General features: G+C 41.7%; 1 protein-coding gene across 1 annotated transcript in view; it reads left to right on the forward strand.

Moving 5' to 3' along the window:
* Positions 1-19,746, forward strand: part of TRABD2A (TraB domain containing 2A) — a gene marked incomplete at its 5' end in the record, with an annotated part of 91,305 nt that overhangs the window by 56,537 nt on the left and 15,022 nt on the right. The window contains 2 exons of the mRNA XM_056848313.1: positions 168-314; positions 1,222-1,396. Coding sequence (XP_056704291.1) covers positions 168-314; positions 1,222-1,396 — 322 coding nt within the window. The remainder of the gene's footprint in view (positions 1-167; positions 315-1,221; positions 1,397-19,746) is intronic.

A 19,746-nucleotide genomic window follows, 5' to 3' on the forward strand; every position in this document is an offset into this window, starting at 1 on the left:
GTGTTTAAACCCTGACTTGGTTGTGTAAATTGGGAGTGATACACATGCCAGGCCAAGAGCCTAGCCTATTTGGACAAAAACTGTACATTAGATCAGTAGAATGATCTTAGCGAATGAGTCGAGGCCTTACAAGGATCTCTGCCTTTTCCTCCCCTCCCCCCACCTAGGTGATCTTTGCTTTGAATCAGACTCTCTTGCAGCAAGAGAATCTCCGCGCAGGCAGCCTTCAGATCCCTTACACGACGGAGGACCTTATCAAGCATTACAACTGTGGAGACCTCAACTCCATCATCTTCAATCACGACACATCCCAAGTGAGTTTTGTCCCCTCAGTGCCTTTCACGTCACACGTGGCCCCACTGTCTTCCTGCTAATCAAGTGTTCCCAAAAGAAAGAGATTTTAAAAGTGTACGTTTTGCCATTAAAATAAGTGTGTGTGCTTTGTTGTTTTTGAATTTAAGGTAAAGGTAGTCCCCTGTGCAAGCACCAGGTCATTCCTGACCCATGGGGTGACGTCACATCCCAATGTTTACTAGGCAGACTTTGTTTACGGGGTGGTTTGCCAGTGCCTTCCCCAGTCGTCTGCACTTTATCCCCAGCAAGCTGGGAACGCATGTTACCAACCTCGAAAGGATGGAAGGCTGAGTCAACCTTGAGCCGGCTATCTGAAACCGACTTCTGTCAGGATCGAATTACCGTCCACATTTCTACTATATTTACTCAAATGCAAGACTTGGTTTTTCCCCACCTATGTTGTCAGCTTAAATTTGCGTACAAGTTACTGTTTGGTACAATAATAATAATTTAAAAAACTATGTGTAACATTTTTTTAGGGGGTGTCTTCTTACATTCAGGATCATCTTCCTTTGGAGTAAATGCGGTTACTTCCTTGAAGCTTTTCTGCTGACGTTCCGTAATTGGTTGCTTTTGATTTGTTCGGCTGGCAAAATGGGAGTTTACGTGGGAGGAAGTTTTAATATAAATGAAATCAATAGAGCTTTTTAATTTTATTTCATCCCATTGCAAAAAATGGCTACTGAACTGTTGCAGCTGATGGGGAAATGCTGAGTGTAGTAATTTTGCTCCGAATGTATTTTGCTGAGCGTAATCAGGGAGACACAGATCGGCAGCAGACACATATTCCGTGTAGGATGTTGCGGGGGGTACCATTTAGACTTCATTTCTGTTGCCTTTTAAACACCTCTTCTCCTCCTGGTGTAGGTCCCAAATTTCATCAATGCCACTCTACCTCCTCACGAGCGCATCACCGCACAGGAAATCGACAGCTACTTTCGGCAGGAGCTTATCTACAAGCGCAACGAGAGAATGGGCAAAAGAGTTAAAGATCTGTTGGCAGAGTATCCTGACAAAAGCTTCTTCTTTGCGTTTGGAGCTGGTATGTGTTGAGATCTAATCGGCGCATCTCCCGTTTTGTTTAATTGGTTCTCTTGTGTGTCTGACAATTGTGATTTTTGATTTTAGTGATAGATGCGCAACCTTAGAGGTTCAGAATGTTAATTCTTTATAGGTAAAGGTAGTCCCCTGTGCAAGCACTGGGTCATTACTGACCCATGGGTGACGTCACATCTCAACTTTTACTAGGCAGACTAGGAGAGGGGCCGTGGCTCAGTGGTAGAACATCTGCTTGGCATGCAGAAGGTCCCAGGTTCAATTCCCAGCATCTCCAGTTAAAGGGATTAGACAAGTAGGTGATGTTAAAGACCTCCACCTGAGACCCTGGAGAGCCGCTTCTGATCAGAGTAGACAATACTGGCTTTGATGGACCGAGGGTCTGATTCAGTATAAGGCAGCTTCATGTGTTCATGTTTACGAGGTGGTTTGCCATTGCCTTTCCCAGTCATTTACAGTTGCTGAAAAATGTGCTGCATAAATCTAAACCTTGCAACCTTCCCATATGAATGTGCTGGGCTCAGAATCATAAAAATACAGGGGTGAAACTGAGCTTTGGCTCTCAAAGGTTTATACCCCAAAGATAAAAAAACTGGAAGTTCAGGTGATCCTCCTCAGGGGACAGGAAGTTGAATCTTAGTTCCTGCCTCTCCAAGCAATGGCTGAGAATCACCCAGTCTCCAAGATGCCCTTCCCTCAGAGTGGGAACTTATTTGTCTCAAAAGTGCTGCTGGAATTGAATCTAGTTGTTTTTCTGCAGACCAACACGGCTACCCTCTGAAGCTAGCAGCATAATATAAGTGTATCCAAACACTTTTCAATTGTTTCTCTGAAAGCTGCCCAGAAAAGTGTTTGCCTCCGCGCAGGCATAGGTGTTACCTTATTCAGTGATATGGTGGCACCTATGCCAGCGCAGGGTCACATCAGCTCCTAAGGAGCTTTACCCCCCCCTTCAGGAATGGGCTCTAAATTTGCACTCTATCTCTGTTGACCCTAGCTATTAAAAACCTTGTCTGAGTTGCTGCATCCTTGTTTCTCTTGGTTACACTAGTGTTTGAGCGGTGGACTCTGTTCTGGAGAACTGGGTTTGATTCCCCACTCCTCCACGCGAGTGGTGAAGGCTAATCTGGTGAACTGGATTTGTTTCCCCACTCCTCCACATGAAGCCAGCTGGGTGACCTTGGGCAAGTTACAGCTTGTTAGAGCTCTTTCAGCCCCACCTACCTCGCAGGGTGTCTGTTGTGGGGAGGGGAAGGGAAGGTGCTTGTAAGCCGGTTTGAGTCACCCTTAAGTGGTAGAGAAAGTCGGCATATAAAAACCAACTCTTCTTTGATTGAGTGTTGGGAACGGGGGTGTGTGTTAATATATGATCACTAGAGATTCCAAAGGTTTGCTCCTCTCCCAGATGTCTAGAATAAAATAGAAACCATTCTACTGCTTGGTCCATCTTGGCTGACAGGACACTTGAAACCTTGAAATTATGGCTTGCTGTCCAATTTGTTATTTTAGTTCATTCAGACTTGCTTCTGAGGACAGTCATATTTTCTGCAAAGGTAGCTTGCTTTAATCAACTTATCCAGTTATGTCCTAAATCTTTTTCCAGTCCAAAAATAAATTCACAGTATGATGAGCTTTTAAATTCTTCAATTGTTTCATTTTCCTTACCTTTATCATCTTTATGGCTGTCATTTTACAGAGTCTTATATATCTTTTCATTCCCTATATTGCATTCTGTTGATGAGTTTTAATTAAAGCGAGCAATTACAAGATATCAAGATGAGTCAACTCAATCATTTGTTACGCTTATATGTGGTTTGATTAATGTGTCTATTATTATAAACTAGAGCTGCTGTGCAAGTCTGTACATCTTTAGCTTGGAGTACGAGCCTCAGCTGTTCATAATGCTCCCTTTAAAGTGAAGCAAGCATCAGAGACCTCCAGTTTTTCTCTCGGTTGGATGATAATCTGACCCCCCAAAACAATTTTGCCTCTCCAGGGTAGCTTCGTCTGTTGTGATGGTTGCAGCAGCAGATGTTGGCCAGGTAGCTAGCAGCCAAGAACAGGGGAGATTCTCCTTAGCCCCTTTCAATCACTACATTTCCCCACACTTGCTACTTGCGATCCTCCCAATAATTGCAATCATCATTTTTGTCTGAAAGAGGCAGTGCGTATGTATTCCACTGTCAGAACATGCTTCCAAAACCCTGATTATTCCAGGGTTCTGATATGCATGTACAATGGCTGAATATACGCACGTTTCACCCTGCAGACAAAAATGACAATCATGCTTATCGGGAGGATTGTGCATAACACATTCTGCTCATACACATGGCCAAACGTAGTGACTGAAAAAGTCAGCCAGCGTGGTGTTGTGGTTAAGAGCGGTGGTTTGGAGCAGTGGAGTCTGATCTGGAGAACCGGGCTTGATTCCCTGTTCCTCCACATGAGCAGCGGAGGCTAATCTGGTGAACTGGAATTGTTCCCCACTCCTACACACAAAGCCTGCTGGGTGACCCTGGGCTAGTCACACTCTCTAAGCATCACCTACCTCACAGGGTGTCTGTTGTGGGGAGGGGAAAGGAAGGTGATTGTAAGCCGGTTTGAGTCTCCCTTAAGTGGTAGAGAAAGTCGGCATATAAAAACCAACTCTTCTCCTCCTCCTCCTCCTCCTCCTCCTCACGCACGCACCCCTTGTAACATGCGGTGGCAATGGTTTGCTGGCTGGCCAACAGCGAGGAAGATTCTACCTGTTTCCACCTCTTTCCACTATACTTCAAATACACCCCATCAGTGGTGCCCAGTGAATGTTGGGAAATGTTGTTTTTGGGCTGCCTTATAGGAAAAAAGGGGAAGAGGGAAGCAAGGAGAATCTTTCTCCCTGCAACTGCTACCGTATGTTGCTGCCACTTAGAATGAGGGTGGGGGACGAAACCTCATGGTGCTCCCAGTGGCTTCTTCCATGGGTTTCTGAGCTCTCAGAATTGACCTCAGGGCACCTGAGATAGTTCCTAATATATCAGGTGATTCTTTAGTGAGGAAGGTGATGTTGCTTGATTGCTTCAGATGATCTAGCAAAGGATATTTGAACTGTGTTTGGCTCATGGTCTGTTTGCCAGTCATTGACAGGGAGCCAGATTTTTGTTTGATAGTTTGGCAGTTCCCAGTTTGGGCCTGTTCATTGGGTTGCTTTTCACATATTCAGATGGTACAATACAGTGCAGTTGACAGTGTTTCATGCTCGCAAATTCTCGCATAGCCCAATGGGAGTCCTGTTGTGCCCTCAGCATGGGATATTACTGCAGATTGTTCTAGTTAAACATGTGACAAGACAATTTGAACTGCTTATACAGAAATGTTTGCATGGTCAGTTAACAATAGAAACCAAGAAACTAAAATTCAATATGTGTAAAGACCCGAAGGCATCTAGTTCTCTTCCTTTGTGTCATCTTATTTTATTTTATTGTTTCGGGGTGTGTGTGTATGGGTTGTTCCAGTTTGTTGCTGTTAAAAAAAATCGATAAATAATACCTTTCAAAAACTGCTCTCACTATGAATGATTTCAAGTTGCTTTCCCAGAGATGTTTTTGGAGTTTGTTAATACCAACACAATGCCTGTGATGGTGTTGTAATTCTGGTGAACATGAAGGGGTCCAATAAGGTCTGTGTGACTTGTTCTGTTGTTGTTGTTGTTGTTGTTTTTAAAAAACAACAGCACAAGTTTGTGTTGAAGGCACAGCTCCCGAAAAGCTGGTCCTTCAAGTGTGTTTTCTTGCATTTCCAAACCCTGTGCACATGAACACATGAAGCTGCCTTATACTGAATCAGACCCTTGGTCCATCAAAGTCAGCTTTGTCTACTCAGACCGGCAGGGGCTCTCCAGGGTGTCAGGCTGAGGTTTTTGACATCACCTAGTTGCCTGGTCCCTTTAACTGGAGATGCCGGGGATTGAACCTGGGACCTTCTGCATGCCAAGCAGATGCTCTACCACTGAGCCACAGCCCCTCCCCTCCCAGCCTGTGTGTTGGCTGGGATCGATGAACTCTACTGAGTGCGTCATTCCACAGAGGTCTTCAGATCATCAGTTGAAGCTTCGTTCCATCAACCCGCAAGTTCAAAATAAGGGAGCTCAGGGTGTGATTTTTGCAGTTTTGGCGCCTGCCATGTAGAACATCACCCACCAAGAAGTTCTACTGGCTCGGCTCTTCTGCTGCTTTAGTTGGCAAGTTTGAAACATTTTATTATGGAACCATTCTTGAAATGTGTTGCCAGAAGGCTAACTTTATTTTAAATGGATATTTTATTACTGTTTGAAACTGCTGCTGGCTTTAAATACTGTTTCAGCTTTTATCAGTCGCATTGTTTTAATTCTCTATTTTACTGCCATTACTTCGGGTATTTTACAGAGAAGCACTTAAAGTTTACAAATAACTAAACTTCAGGCCTGGAAGTGGCTTAATAATGTGTTAAACAGGGCAGGAATCCTTTTACTAAACAATTGCTTTTTTTTTTAATCCCAGGAAACTGCTTTTTTAAAAAGTCTATTCTAAATGTATTAATGAGCCACGCATGGCAGATTGAAGAGAGTAGTTGTATTTGAAATCAGCTCATCGTGAACTGAGGTCAAATTGAGCATAGTCATGAATTTGGGCTTTGCTGGGCATTTTTGAAAGGTCTCACTTCATAGTGAAGTACATCACAGAAAATACAACCCTGATCTCCGCACTGTCTCCTAACTACTTCATGTCGTATCTTTGTATTTGGGATCCTGGGCCGTTTTCATCCCTATGAGCGGGTTGTTATAATTATTTTTTTATTTTTTTTCAAGTGTATAAACAAATATATCAAAAATTAATAAAAATCAATAAAATAAAAAACCATAAATTATTGTTGAGAATACTAATAACATATTTGATTATACCATGTGACTTCCCCTCCATCTCCGTCTATCTCATAATAAATTCAAATACTCTTTTGAATATGATTCTGATCCTAATATTGTTATATACTAAATGTATTCTATCCCAAACTATATATATATATATATATATATATAATTATATATATATAATTCAAATATCCGTCTTACAGATTGGTACAAATGGATCAGATCAAAGAATAACCTTCTGTTTTCCCCAATTGCAATTCATTTTCACAATAACTTCTCCAAGCCTCCCACTCTCCCATAAATTGTATATTATCCTTTTGATTTATCAGTGCCGTTAGTTTCGCCATCTCCACCAGTTCCAGCATTTTTAATATCCAGTCTTTTTTTTCTGGAGTATCCGTTGATTTCCATTTAGCTGCATAAACCAATCTTGCAGCTGTGGTGGCATAAATTAAAAATGATCTTTGAGTTTTAATATTGTCCGGTATCATACTAAGTAACATCATCTCTGGTGTTTTGGGTATATTGTTCTGGATAATCAGTCGTATTTCATTGTAAATCATGTCCCAAATTTTTTTGCTTTATCACAAGTCCACCACATGTGATGAAATGATACAATTTCTGTATTACACTTCCAACATTTTGGGGACATTACATTGTAAATCCTCACCATCTTTTTAGGAGTTAAATACCACCTATATATCATTTTATAAATATTTTCTCTCATATTTTGAGCAAGAACACACTTCAAATCTCGAGACCAAAGTCTTTCCCATTTGTCCAACAATATATCATGACCCAAAGTTTGTGCCCAGGTAATCATAGTTGGTTTAATCCATTCTTGTTCACAATGGATTTCCAGTAATAATTTGTACATCTTAGAAATTAGATGGTCTTTTGTGTCCAATAAAGACTTCTGAAAAAGTGATTTATTTTTAGAAAATCCTGTTTTCAGATCTTGTAGATGGACAGAATTAATCTGATCATATTGAAACCAGGTTAAAAGATCTTTTACTTCGTCATAATCTTTTAGATAACATTTATTACCATGCCATTTCAAGAGATCCTGGTATGTAACGAATTGTGCCGGCCTAGGTGGGCATAATGTCAACATTTCTTGTGATGATATCCACATCGGTGTCTTTGGTTCGAGAAGATGTTTATATTTCATCCATGTTCTATATAAAGAGGATTTAACTCTATGTTGTTGAAATGATGTTTGCATTTTAATTTTGTCATACCATAGATAGCCATACCAGCCACTTCTATTGTTAAAACCCTCTAAGTCAAGTAATCGTGCATTGGATAAATCAATCCAGTCTCTAAGCCATACTAAAGCAGCTGCTTCAGCATATAACTGGAAATTAGGAAGTGCAAACCCCCCTCTGTCTTTAGCGTCCACTAGATATTTATAAGCAATTCTCGGTTTTTTCCCTTGCCAGATGAAATTCAGTAAGTCTTTTCTCCAAACATTAAAATATTTTGCATGGGAGATAATAGGTAAATTCTGAAACAAAAATAATATCCTCAGTAGAATATTCATTTGAGTTGTTGAAATACGTCCCAAGAAAGAAAGTTTCTTGTTAGACCAACTTATCATATCTTTTTTAATTGTCTCCCACAATTTAAAGTAGTTATTAGCAATCAAGTCTTTATTCTTTGTGGAAATCCAAATACCCAGGTATTTCACTTTATTCACCTTCTCCCATCCTGTACTATGAGCGGGTTGTGATAAGGTCAGACCTGTATATGCATCAGAATGAGATGGCAGAGTCTTGAGGTAACAGAGTGGGCTATATCACTTCAGGTTGCAGTTGGGGGTGTTTTTAATGTTCATTCACACACATACACAAACACTTTACTCTTGCGCATTTCAATTCCTTACCTTATGCTCTCCTGGAAGGCAGGTATCTCCATACTCCCTTTCACCAACGACTATGCCCATGCAAAACAGAGAAAGTGGAAACAATAGAACATGTTCTGCTTCAGTGGCCCTTTTACAACGACATAAGATCGCAGTACATTCTCCCCATATTGTCATCCTTTCCTGGGAGATCGGAAGAAGCTAAAGTTTCCCTTCTCTTAGCAGACTCCTCTCGGGAGATAACCACTCAAGTAGCCAAATTTTGCCTCCGGTCTAGTGGGATTCGTAAACGGCTAATTGAAAACCTTTCCCTATAGAAGATCTTTCCTCCCCTTCTTCAAATCATCCTTCCCAGAATCATCAACTTTCATTATTTTATTTTATTATTTTAACCTAACTTTGATTTTTATCCAGAGCTGATTTTGTATTGAAATAAAACTTGATTGATTGATTGATTGATACACAAACACCCTGTAATTTAACAACAAACTATCAAGTCATACAAGTGTTTCAGCCCTGTCTATTTCCTGCTGTGTTTATTATTTATTATCTACTTCATTTATAAGCCCCCTTTCTTCTCAAGGTGGGTACAAAGCAGCTTCTTTGTTCTCCTCTCCAACGTTTTATCATCACAACAGCCTTGTGAGGTAGGTTAGGTAGAGAATGTGTGACTGGCCCAAGGTCACCCAGTAAGCTTCCATGGCAGAGCTGGGAATCAAACGTGGGTTTTAGAGATCCTAGTCTGACACACTAACCTCTACACCACACTGGATGTCTAGTTTTGTGCTTGGTATAAATGACCAATACTGGACCATATGCATTTTGGCCTGAAGAGGCCTTCCTCAGTGGTCATAAATGCAGAAACTAATTAAAAACACATCCAGAAATGCGCCTTACGAGGTATTTTTTATCTAATATCTTGTGTGGCTTGATGTAAACTCTTAACCCAAATAGTGAATCTTGCCATTTGGACAGTTGTTCACACAATCTGGTACTGAATTTACAATGTTTCTGGATGTGTGTATGTTAAGCTGTGATACAGCGTGTTGTTACATTCCTGGTTTGTATTTTTACCATGCGTGCTTAAAACATTGCGGGTGGTAATCGCCTGTTTTTGCGCCAGGACACAAGAGTGAGCTGGAAGAGCAGCTGAAATGTGCCTTTGAAGACGCCATGATGGACGCATCAGTGTCCCCTTGAACACATGAACACATGAAGCTTCCTTATACTGAATCAGACCCTTGGTCCATAAAAGTCAGTATTATGTACTGAGACTGGCAGCTGAGGTCTTTCACATCACCTTCTTGCCTAGTCGCTTGAACTGGAGATGCTGGGGGTTGAACCTGGGACATTCTGTATGCCAAGCAGATGCTCTATCACTGAGCCACAGCTCCTCACCCATTGTAGCAGGAAGGTCCACTGAAGCTTTGACTCAGCCCTTCCTCAGCAGCATGCTACTCCATGCTTTTGTAACCTTGTGGCTGGGCTACTATAATATGCTCTCTGTTGAGCTGCCCTCAAAGACTACTCAGAAACTACAAGTGGTTCAGAACATGAGAGCCACATTATTGTTGGGGTCTAGCTGATGGGAATACATCGCGCCCAGGTATCCCTGGGCGCCAAGTAGAAGAAGAAGAGTTGGTTTTGATATGCCAACTTACTCTACCACTTAAGGGAGACTCAAACCGGCTTACAATCACCTTCCCCTCCCCACAACAGACACCCTGTCAGGTAGGTGGGGCTGAGAGAGCTCTAACAGAGCTGTGAATTGCCCAAGGTCACCCAGCTGGCTTTGTGTGTAGGAGTGGGGAAACAAATCCAGTTCACCAGATTAGCCTCTGCCGTTCATGTGGAGGAGTGAGGAATCAAACCTGGTTCTCCAGATCAGACTCCACCGCTCCAAACCACCGCTCTTAACCACTACACCATGCTGGCTGAAGTCCAGTCTTCAGGCTGCCACCTACTGGCTCTTCCTCCACTTAAGGTAGCCTGCCTGGCTTTTTCTATTGTAGCATTCCCACCTTATGGAACGGGTTCCCTGAGGTGGTGAGGGGAGCACCATTGGTGGAAATGTATAGGAGGTGCTGTAAGGCTGTTTTAATTGCTTTTAATGGAAGCTATGCAGTGGGAAGTTTGGGGTGGGGGGTAAGGGCTGTAAGAAACTGCAAGCCATTGTGGTGTAGTAGTTAGAGTGCCAAACTAGGATCTGGGAGACACTTGTTCAAATCCTTGCTCTGCCATGGAAGCTTGCCGGGTGACTTTGGGCCATTCACACAACCCAACCTACCTCACAGGGTTATTGTGAGGATAAAAGGGAGCTGAGGAAAACAATGTAAGCTGCTTTGGGTGCCCATTGAGCAGAAAGACGGTATAAAAGAAGCAAATAAATAAGCTGATGCGAGCAACATGAAAAGGAAGGGTATTAATAATATTAATTAATTAACATTTTGGCAGAATGGGTAAGAGTGCATCAGGATTCCCTGTTGGTGGTGTGTTCTTCAGCTGGATCTTGGATGCATCCCTGCAGCTCAGAAAGCACAGCCCTGTCTGTGAGCCCTGACTAGCTGGACCAAGGGAAACCCTGATCTTAAATATATCCCTAAAGCATGGCCAAAAATATATATATATTGGGATGCTGACATCTTTTTAGCCCCTGCGTTGCTTCTCTCTATAGCATGATGCAGAACCCCTTGAACATTTTTTTAAAGCACTGCATATTTGGAAATTGACCTTTTGGCAGATTTCAGAACAATGAATGACTGGTCTTTGGGGAGATGACACACACACACACCCCGCAGTCAATCTGGAACATATTGGTGTATTACATGAGCACTGGTCCACTTCCTTTGATTCTGGATTAAAAGCCTGGGGTCTTATTTACTCTGTAGGGGGATGCCTGCTGAAGTTGATACGCGCAAGAAGTTCTCAGTTCTCCCCCCTCCCATTTTTTTAAAAAAAGTTTGAACATGAAAGAATAGAGATTCATGGCTGCCCACCCCCTGCCAGAGTAAATTGACCTCTCAAATGCATCGCTTCACCTAGTGGTTTGGGGATAATGGAGAGCTGAGTAAAAAAAGCGGAGGCGGGGGGGGGGGGCTTGCTGGTAGGGCAAGGGCCCAGGGCTTTTCTCTTTGGGGGCATTCAAGTGTGCGAGGCCAAAACAGGTGAAAGGGGCCTGTGCCCCCTATCATGCTTCTGCTGGTCTCACGTCAAGCAAGCCCGTTTGATCTTATGGCTCGGGAGGGTGAATCCCCTCACCCGTTGTCGTGCTGGTGCTCTCTCTTCTTTTGAAGGTTTTAAAGTGGGTGGATGGATCTCTTACACAGAGAGCTTTTCGGGCGGCTGAAGGGGCCAAGCAGCGCTTGCGTCTAAAGAACCAGAAGTATTAACTCATAACATCTTCAAAGGCTGGGCAGAGAGAGCTCTTGTGGTGGTGGGGGGGAGGTCCTTGCTCCAGATGAATGTTGTTGTCTAATTCGGGAAGGCAGGAGATAAATTACAGCACCAGGGTGTTATATGTTTAGGGTTGCCAGGTCCCTTTTCACCACCGACGGGAGGTTTTGGGGGCAGAGTCTGAAGAGGGAGGGGTTTGGGGAGGGGAGATACTTCAATGCCATGGAGTCCCATTGCCAAAGCAATCATTTTCTCCAGGTGAACTGATTTCTATCAACTGGAGAACAGTTGTAATAGCAGGAGATCTCCAGCTACTACCTGGAGGTTCAGGTAAAAACAAGTTATCCTGCTGTATAGTGAGTCAGTAAACAAAGACAGCAGTACAAGAAGAGATTAAAGTGAATGATATTCAATTGCTGTGTTCTTACTCTATACTTATTCTACTGTAAACAGCATACATGCAGTACAAAATGTATACATCAGAGCATTTACATTGTCTTATAGTAACAAAACAACGTGCATAAAGGTGCGCCTGTATAAGTAGGTAATTAACAAGAAAGTTCTTGTGGTTTTGTCGCTCTGTTAACTTCACAGGTGAATTGAGGCTCAGTCGCGAAGCGTCTTGTGTGGTGATTCACAAGGTTGTCACTTTCTTCAGCTTCAGCTACATGCAGTTAAGTAGCTTGCGATGTCATACATATGACGTGGCCAAAGATTTATGTACAGGGGTCCGGTTATTGCCCTGTTTCGACCACAAGGGTCTTCATCAGAAGCCACTATAATGCATATATTATACAGTTAATATTTTTATAAACACCTATCATTATGACATATAAATCTTATTTTTAATCTTATTTTTAGCTTTACTCTCTCAATATTTATGGCATTTAAAAAAAAATTCTTAAGGAGTCTGATACAACATTTACATTATATATCACTTTATATTGTTTTATCTAACCATAAGATTACTCATATTAAAGCTCATCATGGTTATTACTTACACATTGGCTGTTATGTAACAAGCCCCTATGTTGGATAGGCAATGAGGTCCTTACTAGAAATTGACTAGCTAGTTTCTGTTAAACCTTTCCTACTGATTGCTTGCATCTGTGTGTATATTCTTAAAGTTGTGGCGATCCTATCTATTGGAGATCTTACCAAAAAAATGAAAGGTCTAGGGCAGTGTTATGTCCATGGGGCTGGAAGAGATGTATATACTTTGTTTCTTGCTGACTTAACAATAAATCAATATCTATTTTATCATCTTATGTCGCCAAATTATTCATCACTATGGTTCTTTTCCAAATAGTGCTGTGTTAGCAGAGCTTCCAAAACTCGGTTCCTAATTCTAGAAAGGTGCTCACCTATTCTATATTTTATCGGTCTATTGGTCTTGCCTATATACCAGAGTTGGCAAGAACATTTAATTGCATAAATTAAAATTTTTGAATCACAATTATTAAAGGTGGTAACTTTAAATTTAAAGCCCGTTGCCAGGTTAGTTAATTCTCGAACAGGTAACAGGAACTTGCAATAGGAACATTTTCCACATTTAAAATTTCCTACCGGGAGGATAGTATCTTGTGTGGATCGTCTATTTTTATTGATCAATATGTCTCGAATGGATCGTGTCCGTTTATATGCGATCCTTGGCTGTTGGGTGCAGCCCGGCAAGTTCTGCACTAAATGCCAGTGCTTCAAGAGAATGCTTCTAACCATTGGAGTGGCTGCCGTGTATTGCAAGGCACCAGTTAATTTCATTTCCTGTGTTTCAGTTTTATCTTGTAATAGTTCTAAACGGGGTTTGAGTTCAGCTCTATGAGCTGCTTTTTGAATTATTTTGTCTGGGTATTGTCTTTGATTCAAATCCTTTTTTAACTGATTTGCCGCTCTTTTATATTCTATGGGTTCTGTGGCGTTTCTTTTTAACCTTAAAAAACCTTTAAAATACATAAAAGAATACTTCCCCCATCAGGGAGACCAATAGTGGCCGGGATCAAATCAGTTTTGGATCCCATCGCCAAATACCTTGAGTCTTTTTTACACACATATGCCATACAAACCGAGTCATATATCAAGGACACACAGCATCTAGTCACATCAATAGAACACGTTAAAGTTCCCATCAAATCAAAAGGATTTGAATCAAAGACAATACCCAGACAAAATAATTCAAAAAGCAGCTCATAGAGCCCCATGGACATAACACTGCCCTAGACCTAACATGTTACTTGTAAGATCTCCAATAGATAGGATCACCACAACTTTAAGAATATACACGCAGATGCAAGCAATCAATAGGAAAGGTTTAACAGAAACTAGCTAGTCAATTTCAAGTAAGGACCTCATTGCCTATCCAACATAGGAGCTTGTTACATAACAGCCAAAGTGTAAGTAATAACCACGATGAGCTTTAATATGAGTAATCTTATGGTTAGATACAACATTTACATTACATATCACTTTATATTGTTTTATCAGACTCCTTAAGAATTTTTTTTAAATGCCATAAATATTAAGAGAGTAAAGCTAAAAATAAGATTAAAAATAAGATGTATATGTCATGACAGGTGTTTATAAAAATATTAACTGTATAATATATGCATTATAGTGGCTTCTGATGAAGACCCTTGTGGTCAAAACAGGGCAATAACCGGACCCCTGTACATAAATCTTTGGCCACGTCATATGTATGACATCGCAAGCTACTTAATTGCATGTAGTTGAAGCTGAAGAAAGTGACAACCTTGTGAATCACCACACAAGACGCTTCGCGACTGAGCCTCAATTCACCTGTGAAGTTAACAGAGCGACAAAACCACAAGAACTTTCTTGTTAATTACCTACTTATACAGGCGCACCTTTATGCATGTTGTTTTGTTACTATAAGACAATGTAAATGCTTTGATGTATACATTTTGTACTGCATGTATGTTGTTTACAGTAGAATAAGTATAGAGTAAGAACACAGCAATTGAATATCATTCACTTTAATCTCTTCTTGTACTGCTGTCTTTGTTTACTGACTACCTGGAGGTTGGCAACCCTATGTACATTCTGTGTATCATCTGTCAGGTATGGCTTTAATGAGTTTTTGGGGAGCTGCTTTTAGGGCCACCTTGGTGCTGAGAAATTGCGTGTCAATGTTTGAATAAACAGCTCCAACAGATATTACCAATTTGCCGTGTTTTTTGGTGTGGAGGCTTTCTCCGAGATCAGACAGGTGCTCAGAGTTTTTGCTTTCCTCTTAAATTGTGCAGTTGGTTTTCCTGGAAACCAGGGCAAGATACCTTAGGGCTTCTCCAATTACCCCATAGTGCAGGAAAGAGCTTCCACATCACCAGCAGAATGACGCTATCATTTCTCAAAAAGGGCAAGAGTCCAGTAGCACCTTAAAGACTAACAAAAATATTTTCTGGTAGAGTATGAGCTTTCGTGAGCCACAGCTCACTTCTTCAGATACAGCTAGAATGTGATATCATTTCTGCAAGTCAAAAAATGGCTGTCAGTTGATTTTCCTCCCCATGCCATCTCTGATCCGAATCTCAATGAACACATGAGCCCAATTTATAAAATACCAGTAGGGTTGGGGTAGCAGGAAAGGGGGGGGATTCCCTCATGGTTAGGCTGCAAGTCTCAAGGGAAACGTGTAGAATCACCCAATTGTGTGGGTCCCCTGTGATTATTTTCTGTGCCATCATCACCAGCCTTGACGGAGGTGTATTGTTGGTGTGGGAAATAACCATGTGATCAGTGCTTACATGAATTTCATAGTAATGAATTTCCATTACTATGTAATGCCTAACTAGTGCAAACTGAGTTTTACTGCCATTAGCATTCCTCATTGACTCTGTATTACTTGAGCATTTGACCAGGCAGATAGGGGCAGGGACTTTCCTCCTGATGACTTCTCTATATGACTCCTTGACTTTCCATAAATAGGTTGTCATCTGTTTCCTGGGCATGGTTCTTGGCTCAGGTCTTTTTTGTGCTTAGGAGAAATGCAACAGCAGCATAAAACTCTTCCTACCTTTTGTAAAAAGAAGGTATGCCAACAATTCCATCTCTTTCCTGCCCATATTTTACCACTGAAGGAACTGGGATTACTAGTGTGTTGCTAGACAGCCAAATATGCCCTCTAGGAAGTACAGAAACGAGAGAAGTCGCACCTGACTTTCTTTTTAAAAATCCAGGGTCCCACCCCCTTCTGCTGTTTTGGTGGGTAGATTCCAAGGAGAACCGTACTCAGATTATTTACATGTGAGTTTAGGGCAATTGAAATTCTATCTCATATTTTCTTTGATTATTTGGCTGCCCTTTTGAGAGATCTGTGGATACAGCCGATGATAACGTCTGAGGTTTGCCTTCTTTATACGTCTTCCCTACTAATTGCTACTGTTCATGGTATTACTTTGGCTTAATTTCTAGTAGCAGTGGCTTCTGTATGAGGATGGAAATAAAGAGTGGTAGAAGGCCAATTGTCTGGTACTATTTCTTTTTCTAAGGGTTTTAAACAAGGCACTTTTTAACCTGTTGTGAATGATATGATCTTCAGAATTGGACGTGTCATGCATTGGTTCTCGTCAACTATGACATCCCAGTTGTGCTTTATGCAGATGTTATTTTGTTATTATCAAGAACAACAGCTTGGGAAATGCTGAAACTTGGTGGGGTTGTCGGTAAATTACAAAAAATCTAAAGTATAATGGTGTTTTCAAAAAAGCAGAAGAATGAAATGCAAGACTCGGCCCATAAATTGTGTGTGTGTGTGTGGGAAAATAGAGCAAGTGGACCGCTTCATCTATCTGGGTGTTATGTTCAGTCACAGTTTGGCATGGAAACCTCATATTTCTTTAGCGCAAATTCCCCCCCCCCCAAAGTAGATATCAACGCTCTAATAGGTTTTTTCTACCCTAAAAGGGGGCAATGCGTACCTGCAGCCATTGAGGCTTTTAATGTTAAAAGGTACTTCCATAAATTCTATATGGTTGCAGGCGTTTGGATAAACAACGTCTCTGATTCTATTGATTATCCTCTCTCACCGTATCTTCGTCAGATAGCTGGAGTACCATTTTGTGTTGCAGGAACTACACTAAGAATGGCATTTGCTCAATGCTCACTGGAATCTAGGGCTTGGCTTTGTGCTTTTAATCTTGAGATTGAAGTCCTTTTTTTTTTTTTTTTTTTACTGTCACACAACTATGGAGGTCTTTCACATCTTCTGAGGGAAGATACTTACAAAAGTGCCTGGGGGAAGTTAGTGGATAGCAAATTCAAGTGTCTTGGTCTTTCCCTTACAATGATCCAAAATATGGGCTATCAGGAAGCATTGAGAGAGATCAAAAAGAGGGTAATCAAACTTGATGGAATTTAGCATGGAGTTTTGAGCTCGCCCTGTATGCTCCACCCTAGCCTTTGGAATCTCCCACCTGGCAAGTCTTTCTCCATATTTAAAATATCTTACTGTTCCTAGTAATTGCCGCATATTTATGCTAGGTAGACTGAATGCTTTGCCTACAGCCAAACTGAAGGGGCAATTTGCTAAGACTCCATTCTTTGGAGGCCTTTGTCGTTGTGCCTCTGGCATGGTTGAGAATACTGATCACGTTTTGTTATTCTGTGACCAATGGTCTTCACTGCAAGAACTGTGGATTCCCCCCTTTGTGAGCAAGTGCTAAGTTGCCATTGAACCTTGGGTAGTCTCTTTTTTGTTGGCTGATATTAGTCCTGCAGTTATGCAGTCTGTGGCCAAATTCCTGTCTGTTATAATATATTTGAGACACTCCTGCTAAATATTGTGACAATCTCAAATTTTTACTAGTGGCAAAATATTCTTTTATTAATCATTCTGTAATTGTTACTGATGTTTGAAGTGTGGTTTTATTGTGTGGCTCAAGACCTCCAGCCGAAGGAGCTTATTGTTAATAAAGGAAAGGTAACGGTATTTTAGGGTTGCCAACCTCTAGGAAGTAGCTGGAGATCTCGTGCTATTACAACTCATCTCCAGCCGATAGAGATCAGTTCACTTGGAGAAAATGGCCGCTTTGGCAATTGGACTCTATGGCATTGAAGTCCCTCCCCTCCCCAAACCCTGCCCTCCTCAGGATCCGCCTCAAAAATCTCCCGCCAGTGGCGAAGAGGGACCTGGCAATCCTATAGGATTTATAATTGGTTCGGTCCAAGAGTGCTGGGCCATCCTATTGTCAAATAAAGTAGAAGGAACCGATGAAATCCAGTTTTATAAAGTAGAAGTGGCACCATTTTAACAGGGGTATTTATTTATTTGTTTATATCCCACTTTTCTCTAGAAAGGACCCAAAGCAGCTTACAGCATGAAAATATATAAATAAACCATAGCACAATATATAAAACAAACAAGCAGACTATGCTGGTCCTAGAATCTTTGGCCGGCTTGAATAAAGATAGGCCAAGATTTATAAAATACCTGAGACAGGAAGGGGAACAGCAGTCCTCAGCACAGATGTTACTCAGTTAACAGTAGAGATTACCCCATTGAAGTGTAAGAGTGCTTTATTTCACTACTTTTTTCGCCATGTTCTTCATCCCAAGGAGATGAAAGCAGCATATATGGTCCCTATACTTTTATCCTTACCATATCCTTTTGTGGTAGGTTAGCCTGGGTGATAGTTACTGGCCTAGTTACCATGCAGTCCCAATACTCAAACAAATTTAAATAGTGCAACTCTGTTTAGGATTACACTGTTAGTATACTTTGTGTTCAGAGGGGGTTTGAACCCAGGTCCAACTCCATAGCCACTGCCCTGCCATAGGATGACTTTAACGTCTTATCCCCTTCCATGGCTCAGCTGTAACTGTTAATCCAGAACAAGCCCCATGGTCTCAGGAATTCACCTTTGAATCCTTTGAACCTACAAAAGTGTTCTGCTTGCACAGTTGTCCTGGCTCAAGTGGATGTGCTAAAATCACACCTCACTCTTGGCAAAGTGAAAGCAATCGTGTCCCTGCTATCTTTCTCCATGCACAAGACATACCACATGGTATTTCTTCTTATACCATTTCAAAAGCAAATTAAATAAAAATCACGCGGAACCATCTGTTGGACATTCCATCGCTCCATATGCACATTGTTGATTTGTAAAAAAAAAAAAAAAACTAAATTAAAGTACCCTGCTGGCTGCCGCCGTTGCACTTCTGCTGGCCCAAGCAGAAGAGCGCCAAGCACGTTTTCCTTTCTGCTCACACATTGCTGGACCCAACCCAGAATTTTTTGGAGGGGCTTACAGATGAGAGCACATGAGGTAGTAGAAGACGTAAAATAAAGAGCTGGCTCTGTTCTTGGAGGCTTTTGTGACTTGAGCTAGGATGGTAAGAACTCTTTTGTGAGCTTCAGCGGGAACTACTTTATCTTAGTGGCTTTCAGACTTTGTAGCTTTTGACCCGTTAAGATTCAAGTCCAGTAGCACACATGAACACATGAAGCTGCCTTATACTGAATCAGACCTTTGGTCCATCGAAGTCAGTATTGTCTACACAGACCGGCAGCAGCTCTCTAGGATCTCAGGCAGAGATATTTCACATCACCTACTTGCCTAGTCCCTTTAACTGGAGATGGCAGGGATTGAACCTGGGACCTTCTGCATGCCAAGCAGATGCTCTACCACTGAGCCACAGCCCAAGGTCAAAGCACCTTGGAGACTCACAAGAGTTTCAGGGTTTAAGCTTTTGAGAGTGAAAGGTCCCTTTTTCAGACACGAGTAGAAAGAGAGAAGTCTAGGGTTGCCAGGTCCCTCTTTGCCATTGGCGGGTGGTTTTTGGGGCAGAGCCTGAGGAGGTTTAGGGAGGGAGGGACTTCAGTGCCATAGGGTCCAATTGCCAAAGCAGCCATTTTCTCCAGGTGAACTGATCTCTATCAGATGGAGATCAGTTGTAACAGCAAGAGATCTCCGGCTAGTACCTCGAGGTTGGCAACCCTGGAGATGCCATGTCTGATGAAGAGAGCTTTGACTCTTGAAAACTTATACCCTAAATTTTTTGTCGGTCTCTACGATACTACTGGACGCAAATCTTAGCCGTTCTACTGCAGCCCAGCACGGCTAACCTCTGAAACTAGCTTCCATAGGAACTCTTTCCACGTGAGGGAATCCTGGGTGTTATTCTGAATTTAGAACTGATTATGGGGGTCACTTGTCTTTCTGGAAAACCTGACTTCCCT

Source organism: Euleptes europaea, chromosome 4 (assembly GCF_029931775.1).
Source record: "Euleptes europaea isolate rEulEur1 chromosome 4, rEulEur1.hap1, whole genome shotgun sequence".
Lineage (NCBI taxonomy): Eukaryota > Metazoa > Chordata > Lepidosauria > Squamata > Sphaerodactylidae > Euleptes > Euleptes europaea.